Source organism: Thalassophryne amazonica, chromosome 1, assembly GCF_902500255.1.
Source record: "Thalassophryne amazonica chromosome 1, fThaAma1.1, whole genome shotgun sequence".
Classification (NCBI taxonomy): domain Eukaryota; kingdom Metazoa; phylum Chordata; class Actinopteri; order Batrachoidiformes; family Batrachoididae; genus Thalassophryne; species Thalassophryne amazonica.
The window spans coordinates 93,275,561-93,285,650 of NC_047103.1; the positions used below are offsets into that span (position 1 = coordinate 93,275,561).

The 10,090-nt window shown below is 39.2% G+C and overlaps 1 protein-coding gene across 1 annotated transcript; it reads left to right on the forward strand.

The window, feature by feature from the left end:
- The first annotated feature begins 688 nt into the window (after positions 1-688).
- LOC117519946 lies at positions 689-7,752 on the forward strand. Its single transcript, XM_034181241.1, has 5 exons — positions 689-796; positions 1,717-1,825; positions 5,064-5,183; positions 5,318-5,396; positions 7,470-7,752. Exons 1-5 carry the CDS (start codon positions 699-701, stop codon positions 7,559-7,561), a joined length of 498 nt encoding a protein of 165 aa, XP_034037132.1. The 5' UTR covers positions 689-698; the 3' UTR covers positions 7,562-7,752.
- Positions 7,753-10,090: the final 2,338 nt, after the last annotated feature.

Sequence of the window (10,090 nt, forward strand, 5' to 3'; positions counted from 1 at the left end):
TGTAAATAGACACAATAGACCACTATATTTTAGTTGAACTAAAGTGCTGCTGAGTTCAAATATAACTGTTTTATATGCACTTAATAATAAACAGAAAAAGACTCTCTGCAAGCTGACTAAGGCTCAAATGAACAAGATTTAGTCCAACAAGATGACTTCCATGGTGTGTGTGTGTGTGTGTGTGTGTGTGTGTGTGTGTGTGTGTGTGTGTGTGTGTGTGTGTGTGTGTGTGTGTGTGTGTGTGTGTGTGTGTGTGTGTGTGTGTGTGTGTGTGTGTGTGTGTGTGTCTGTGTGGTGGGGAGGGGCAAGACAGAGAATTTCATTGAGTTTGCTTGTTATTTCAGTGAAAAAAAAATTAAATTGGACTGTTTAAGCTAAACAAATGCATTAGACTTTTGAAGAGCACTGTGATTTTAACGTCTAAAGTTTCCATGAAACTAAAAAACAAATGACATGCTGGTGCAGCAGTGTTCTGCACTAACATGCTCTGTCCTCTAGGTGTCTCTGACGATATTCTTTGCAGTCTAAATTGAATTGCCTCTTCCTCTGAAGTTAATTTAATTTAGTTTGTTTTCTGTTCAGAAAAGCACATGAGCATCCCGTGATTCATCCTGTTGTTTGTTGTCGGTCCTGTTGCTGAAGTCGGTGTGAGCGGGTTTGTTAACACACTGAACTTTACTGGAACTACCTGGAGCATAATGCATCCTGTCCACTGGTTCCTGGTCATGACCTTGGCAGCCTGCAGCACTGAGCTGAGCTGTGCCGGACCCCTGCACTCCCAATGCAAAGTACAGTGGTATGTTGTTGTTGTTGTTTTTTAACGTGTGGTATACTTTCAAATTTCTTCTCAATATCCTAAGACAATTTTGTATCTATACATATCAGGTCACAGCTGTTTGCCATATTGAGATGAAATTCATAAGGGATATTTGTTATGAGTTTGATCAGTTTCATTATATATTCACTTATGTCCTTCTGTGTGGTTTTACTATCTGCAGTCAGAAAGAAAAACACATCACCATTACATGTGATCATCCTGAAAATAAGAGTGAAAGTCATAACATGTTTGAAAAATCATGAAATTTAAGTTTATCACTCATTCATCTTCAGCCTCTTACTCCAGTCTAATTTAACCAGGTTAGTCCCATTTAAGGTCAAGATCTCTTTTGCAAGGGTTACCTGGACAATTACAAAGTTTCCAGCTCACCTAACCTGCATGTCTTTAAATGTGGGAGTAAACCAGAGCAAACCCATGCTAACATACAAACTCCACACAGAAAGGCCACAGGTGGGAATCGAACCAATGACCTTCTTGCTGTGAGGCAACAGTGCTAACCACTAATCCACTTTGCTGACAGTTCAGCATTGCGAGGATGCTGCTGGAGCCTATCCCAGCAGAAATTTAAGACTGATCTTTATTAAATGTATTGTTAAAAAAAAATCAGAAGTATGCAGAACCCCCCCGTCCTCCCCAATATTATTGTTTGGCTATGCCTTGGTAATATGTATACAGTTATAATTTTTTTTTTCTCACCAGTCTAATCAGCAGTCTTTGTACCAGTAAAACTATACTTATGAAATAATGCTCTGTTGTCGAGTGATCCTTTAAAAATGTGTGTGCGGCACGTATGACTATTGTCCACTAGATGGGAGCATTTTATTACATTTTTCTTTACAACCCCAATGATTTTTTTTTCTTTTCTTTTCTTAATGCAGGTTCTTGGGGATTCCCTGTCAGCAGGTGTATGAGTCTCTGCTGTCACAGATCAACAAGTGGACGAGCTCAGCGGGGTGCATCATGGGAGGGCAGAAATGTCTCTACAAGGTGTGTGTGTGTGTGTGTGTGTGTGTGTGTGTGTGTGTGTGTGTGTGTGTGTGTGTGTGTGTGTGAGAGAGAGAGAGAGAGAGAGAGAGAATATCTCAGATTTTAATGCTTAAATGCAGAACTATACACAACTGATACAAGTGTTCACACACCAGCTGTGAAACGTTATGCAGGTTATACTGAAGACAGTGAAGATGGTGATGATGATGATTATCTCTTGAGTTGAAAAACATAGTGGATAGAAGTTGAAATTTGAAAAGAAAAACTGAAATGACTTCTGTGTTTTACTTGTATGAAACATACATCAATAAAATGTTGTTAAAGTATGAAAAAGAAAATGACCATACTCAGTTACCTGTTTTGAAATAACATGAATTGCATATTTTTCATTTTGTAGCTAAGTCATTGTTCTGTTCACTTTTTGCTCATGTATGTAAGAGTGTTTTTTTTATGTACAAAGTCACATCAATTAAGCTGCTTTAAGACATTTTTCACAGTGAAATGTTAAATTGCAATTTAAGGTAGCATAATATAGAAACATTCAAAGAAAATTAAAAAAATATATATCCCTAAATGTTTTTTTTTTTCTAATAACGTAAAGTAAATTAATAAAAATACAATTTTCCTAAATTAAGTATTTTAGGAAGTTTAATCCCTTCAGACAATTCATACAATATATAGATGGCATAACAACCCCTGCCCCAAAAATCATTTTATATGAAAATTAGCATAAAATCTAAACCCATCCTATGAGTAAATATTTTAGTATATTCCTTTTTGAATAAAATGTAAAGATCTGAAAGAGTGTGCATTAGGCAAACCCATTTTCACACAGGTTATGACATGCACAACATGAAAAAAAAATTAAATAAATAAAAAGTAAGTCCCTTCGGCTGCTCCCTTGTTTGCACTCGGGGTCGCCACAGCAAATCCAAGGTGGATCTGCATGTTGATTTGGCACAGGTTTTACGCCGGATGCCCTTCCTGACGCAACTCCACATTACATGGGGTCAAAAGTCATAACTTGAGATTTGCAAGCAGGCTAACAGATGGAAAACACCCACTTTGTCAAACAAGTTGCTTACACATATAAGATATTTTGGGTGTTAATAAAACTTTTATAAACCACTATTCTGAAGCAGATCGGCAGGTAATTAACAAATAAAACATCAAAGGTCCAGTTATCTCACCTTGATGATGTCAGACCAGAATTATTTTCCTTGTTGCACAGATCCACAGAGGTTCAAGTCTTTAGGCTCCTGTTGCTTCCTGTCATACTATATGGTAGTAAGACTTGGATGTAAACCAGTGGCCTAAGACTTGGTTAGATGTCTTTGGAACTAGGTCTCTTTAGATCATCCTTGGGTAACACAAGAATTACTTTGTCTTAAATGAATGGTTACTTGGCAAAATTCAGAGGAGTATCACTTGCATTTTTTTTCCTTAAAATCCTACACACAATACCCCATAATGACAATGTGGAAAAGTTGTTTTAATTTTTTTTTATTTTTGCAAATTTATTAAAAAAAAACCCTAAGTAATCACATGTATATAAGTATTCACAACCTTTGCCATGAAGCTCAAAACTAGCACAGGTGCATCTTGTTTCCACTGAGTCCACCTGGGATAAAATTCAGTTGATTGGACATGATTTGTAAAGGCACACACCTGTCTACATATAAGATCCCACACTTGACAGTGCATGCCAGTGCACAAACCATGCATGAAGTCAAAGGAATTGTCTGTAGACCTCTGAGACAGGACTGTCTTGAGGCACAAATCTGGGGAAGGGTATAGAAACATTTCTGCTGCTTTGAAGGTCCCAATTAGCACAGGGGCCTCCATCAACCATAAATGGAAGAAATTCAGATCCACAAGGACTCTTCCTGAAGTTGGCCTTCAGTCTCAAGTGAGCGATTGGGGGAGAAGGGCCTTAGTCAGGGAGGTGACCAAGAACCCGATGGTCACTCTGTCAGAGCTCCAGCATTCTTCTGTGGAAAGAGGAGAACCTTCCAGAGGGACAATCATCTCTGCAGCGATCCACCAATCAGGCCTGTATGGTAGAGTGCCCAGACGGAAGCCACTCCATATTAAAAGGCACATGACAGCCCACCTGAAGTTTGCCAAAAGGCACCTGAAGGACTCTCAGACCATGAGAAACTAAATTCTCCGGTCTGATGAGAGACAAAGATTGAACTCTTTGGTGTGAATGCCAGGTGTCATCTTTGGAGTAAACCAGGCATCATCCCACAGTGAAGCATGGTGGTCACAGCATCATGCTGTGAGGATGTTTTTCAGTGGCAGGAACTGAGAGACTAGTCAGGATTGAGGGAAAGATGAATGTAGCAATGTACAGAGACATCCTGGATGAAAACATGCCTCCAGAGTGCTCTTGACTTCAGACTGGGGCAACGGTTCATCTTTCAGCAGGACAATGACCCTAAGCACACAGCCAAGATATCAACAGAGTGGCTTCAGGACAACTTTTGAATGTCCTTGAGTGGCCCAGCCAGAGCCCAGACCTGAATACGACTGAACATCTCTGGACAGATATGAAAATGGCTGTGCACCGATGCTCCCCAACAAACATGACAGAGCTTGAGAGGTGCTGTAAAGAGGAATGGACAAAACTGCCCAAAGATATGTGCTCCAAGCTTGTTGCATCATATTCAAGAAGACTTGAGGCTGTAATTGCTGCCTCAAGTGCATCAACAAAGTATTCATCAAAGGATGTGAATACGTATTTACATGTGAGTTTTTTTATTTTTAATAAATTTGCAAAAAAAAAAAAAATTCCAAGTTGTCATTATGAAGTATTGTGAGTCGAATTTTGAGGGAAAAAAATAATTTACTCCAATTTGGAAAAAGGCTGTAACATAACAAAACATGGAAAAAGTGAAGTGCTGTGAATCCTTTCCAAATGCACTGTATATCATCAAATAATTAACAGCAGCACACACTTGAACTTTTACAAGAAAAGATCTGTGAGTAACACTGTACTAAAAAACTGCACAGTGGGATGCTGTGTGGAGTTAGATATGTTTTCAGTGAAGCACGAGTGAGGACCATCCCATGCAGACAGTAGCGGTACTTAATAATTAGAGTTGCGTTTGTCGCGTGGTGATGGCTCACACTGAGAGGCCACTCAGCCGCTCCATTTGGTGGCTTTCCAACACAGGATGTGATTACGTTGGTGCACTGATGTGTGACTCAGTTTTTCTGCTTTTGTGTTTAACAGCTGCAGTCAGCCTCTGACCACTTCATATCAGCCAAACACACTGGGCCATTTAAGAGATCTGTGGAGGACATCAACTTCCGGCTCGTCCCTTATCACTTCTTCACATGTTGCTGTGTTTCTGTAGGTTTGACCCATCTTCATCAACATGTATCGTTGCCTGTGCAATTCTTCAAAATCTGGCTTGGTGGAAGTGTAATGGTTTGTCTTTCCATGCTGAATCTGTTTGACATTAATAACTTTAACTCTGTGTTTAGGCTATGTCTATCTCAGAGAGCTGGTACTCTGTTAGAGACCATGGAACCAACTACTGCAACCTCTATAACCTGATGGAAGGTAAAAACTGACAATACTGAAAATGCATCTAATTTATTGGCCAATCACTAGGAACCATATAGGGTCCCATGCTGATGATCTAATGGCAGTGGTTCTTAACCTGGTGTCGCAGACCAAATGGTCTGCCCCTAAAAATCGGTCTGCCTTTTGCATCTGTGCATGTGTCATTTCGGACCACAGCAGCATGTCTGAAATGGAGTCTCTTCACCCAAAGCGATCACATGGATTAATGGGATTATTAACCATCAGATGATAAAGGTAAAACCTCTTAAATCATTCTAAAGTCAGTTTTAAGCAGAAACGAGGCGAAATTCTGTGACACTTTGAAATGACCGACGCGCAGTGAATGCATCAGCTAGCAGCTTGTTTTATGATGAAATAATGCTGAATTTATGTGGAAATGACTGTTGCACTAAAGCTTCAGATATCTGTCGCTAAGAAAGATGAAGACTGGTGTAAACTTTGAAGCAGAAACGAGGTGTTAATCCGTGAACCGCGTCATCGGGGGGGGCGATTTTTAGGGGGACCATTCAGTCTGCGACACCAGCCCTAAAGTGTCACCAAACCTACACTTTCCATTTATTCCTGCTCTGCCACAAGCTGATTAGTTCATTGTGGTGTGCAAGCAATCAAATACCAACAAACACCTGAATGAAATAATCATCTTGTGGCAAAGCAGGGAGAGATGTAAAATGTGCAGGTTTGGTGTTTTTTGAGGACAGCTTTGAGAACAACAGGTCTATGGCACATGGTCTATAGCACATAGTGCAGGTCCATTTGATTCAGCCATGCCTAATGGATTTTGATTATTTAAAACAGTGTGAACTCTGACCATAAAATAGTATCCAAGTGGGCTGGAGTTATCCTCTTAATAAGTCAGTATGTTTTATGAACAGCATGAATTAAACCAGTCAGAATGGCATCTTCCATCCCTTTTAAGAAGCAGTGTGCATTACCTTGACACAGTCTTTCCATACTTCCATTTAGGAAGTTAACTTAAGTGAGGCTTTCTGGGGACTTAACGGATATGCATGAGCACATCAGAGCATGACAGTGGACAGTGGCCACCAAAGCTCCCTGAGGTGAAGGACTGTAGCAATAAAAGTGAAGTTTTGTATTTCTTCATGTGTTGACCTTTGTTTTATTTAATGGTTGTTTTCAAGTCAGTTTTGTTGTGCATACAAGCAGGGTGCACATGCATTGTGATCCTGCTTATATGAGACATGCCAAAATATTGCGTTTTTATACCTCAATTACACTGTGGTCTTCAGCCCAGGTTTTTCCTAGCTTATGGTGCAATCACTTTCTGTTCCGACTGAAGAGCAATCTACTTGAACTGTGTCTGACCAACCCCATTTTCAAATCAACACACTCATGGGCACACAAATGAGTATACGTTGACTTGTGGGTACTGGACATCAAAGCCATAACCGCATTCATTCATTTGTTTTCTGTACATTTTTACTCCAATTAAGTGTCACAAGGGGCTGGAGCCTATCCCAGCAGTCATAGGGTGTGAGACAGAGTACACCCTGGACAGGACAGCAGTCTATCACAGGGCCACAGACAGACAAACACACACCACAACTGCAATAGGTGCAAAATATCAATGACACCTGTGTTGCATTGTTGGCTGCTTTGCACTGGGTGGAGGTTCCAGCCAGTAAACTCTTAATATGCTAATTCCAAATGATATGTATGGTCCATACCAGTTCAGAAGCTGTTGCTAGAACATCTATGAAAACACACCATCAACATTCATGTCACCTAACCGACATTTGATTTTGCACGATGCTATGTTTTCAGTGATCAAGATTATGGTGAAACCACTTTTCTGAAAGGTTTGAATTTGTTCAAATCTTTCATGGTTTTCATTTTTTTTTTTACATTATATGTCCTTTGAAACACTGAGATAAACTATAAATGCACACAAAATATGTTTTAAAATATATGATTTGTTTTTATACACATTATTAGTCACAAATCAGACTCTAAAGATTAGTTTTACAGCACCTTACATGTTTTCTGTAAACTTTTCATATGTTAGCAGATTTTTTCATTATGTGTTTACAGGAAGTGGTTTAACTGAGGCCAGAGGTTATGAAGAAGTCACCAGTGATTTTCTGTGTACCCAGCGCTCCTCTGCTAACTGTACCATCTACTGACCAGACTCTGACTCACTGACCTCTCCCACCAAAACATTAAATCAGTTATTTAATGGATTTCTGTAGCACTTTTCCATCCAATGTACACTCTTGCAGTGCTTTATAATGATGACCCACATTCACATACTGATAATGTGTTGCCATGCAAGCCACTCAACAGCACACTGTGGCAAGGTGATTGTTATGTACAGTTATCATTGCACACTTTATCAGTAATAATCTTCTTGATCTCACCCCCCCCCCCTCCCCCTTTCTGGCTCATGACATTCTGTGTTTCTTAGACCTGTTATATGTTTAAAAAACCGAGGTATTTTTAATTACTCATTAAATGCACAGCTTCTAACATGTTCTGTGTGTGTTTGTTGTCATGTTAATTTGTTATACGTATTCATTCATGGTTATTACTCCACATTTTGTGTATACCAAGGGAGTAACTTTGATTTTGATATTGGTGGGGGCACAAAAGTGCTCCAAGACAAAGATTTTTTTTTTTTTTTTTTTGCATTACCAATCACAAGTTCATGTCATGCAGATGTTATAGGTTAACGAGCCATCCCAATGGTTAGGGAGTTGTTCTTTCAATCACAGAGTTGCAGGCTCAAATCCCAACCTTACCTCTCTTTACACCTCCATCCATGACTGGAGTGACCTTGAGCAAAGCAACTAACCCAACATTGCTCCAGCTATACATTTAAATTGAATTCATCGAGGATGGATATTTAACACAAAGTATTGCAATGACCCTATCTGCTAGTGTTGTGACGGTGGTGAATAGGGATGGGTATTGATAAGATTTTATCGATATCGATGCCATTATCGATTCTGCTTATCGATCCGATTCCTTATCGATTCCCTCATCGATACCTCGTGAATTTTGTACTAAAAGTAGGCTTTACAGGTTTTCTATGTATTTCATTGAGTCTTAAAGTAAATAAATATGAAATTGGTCACTGTATCCTTGATCTCTGGACATAAATAAAAATAAACAAAACGGTGTTTCGCTTTGAAGTTATTAATTCCAACTGGACTCTATCATTCTAACTTGACTCGACAGAGAGCCGCGCAGCGTTTGGAGCTGTGTGAACAGAACGGAGGACAATTCTCGTTTCTTTCTGGCAACAAGACAGGAGTCCCAGTTAGTAACTTTATTCCGCACAAAAGTGACTCACGATTGACATATTCAGGGATGAAAGTGATGAAAAACAAAAAAAGCTGAAACCCAAAATTACCCCCCCAACACCACCTGCACGAAAATGAATTCTAGAAGCTGTGAAATGCAATCTGGGACTATTCCAGACAATAAACTGCAGTGAGTGCAGCATCCATTTAGGTGAGAAAAAAAAAAAAAAAACTTTCCTTAATCAAATTCATTCCAGTAGTATTCTGCTTTTACTAGGATGCAGCAGTTTTCTAGTTTGGCAGATAGTTCTGGAGGAAATCACTGAACAAATTAACGAACGGAAAATATGGTTTGACCGAAACAAATTGTCATTAAACTTAAATAAGACAGGATGAAATGGAGGTGTAACAGTCACTAGGTGTTCACAGGAAACATTTATTTATTTCTGTATGTATGTATGTATGTATGTTCATTGTTAGTTGGTTTTATATTTTCTGTTGTGTTTCTATTCAGGTTCTTTTTGTCTCTTTCTCTACAACTGTATATAATAAGTATATATTGTATATAATAATCATTAGATTATAATATATAAACAAAAATAAATAAAAAAAAATATTACAATTTGAAAACAAATTGACCTGAACGTGATGACAGCTGCAACTGCTTAATGCTAACTTTTAACATTGAAAATGCCATAGACATGCTAATGTGTTAGCATCGCTCCCGTTTTTAAGTTATAAAATACATCTATCAACTGTTTCAGAAGACCATAACAGGTCGGTTTAACATAAAAAAGGTAAATAATACTCACAGACATATGCTCTTTAGGGTTTTAGCGGGGGAAAATTAAGCAAACAAAGAAAGAATAAACAAAGCAATCGAAGCACTGTTTCAATCTGCGAACCACTGCTTTGATTGATTCAAGGTTCAAAGCAAAGCCGCGCTGCAGAAAAGTTGATTACGGACCGCTGCAGGGTCTGTAATCAATGTAGAGAAATGATCATTTTCCTGACAAACACCCCCCAAAATAACGGGGACTCTGAAGGACCGATAACAGAATCGTTAAGCAAAAAGCTTATTGATGTCGGTGGATCGAATCATTTCTTAACGATACCCGGAAGGAACCGGTTCTCGATACCCATCCCTATTCTTGAATGAATCGATTCCCGTTTGTCTGTCTGTTATTGTGTCCGCCCGCTCAGTCTTTTAATAAGTTCCATGCAACTGTGCAGTAGCCTAGCTGAGGGGGGCTTCGAGCAGTGGCATGCATTTAACCCTTTATGTGCCATAATAATGAATGACAGCGGTTTTATTGGTCGTGATTACACAGTAGGGGGCTGAATATTGGTAGGGACGTAACCCTAGCGTCCCTACCCAAAATTACCCCCTAGGTGTATACACAGACAGAC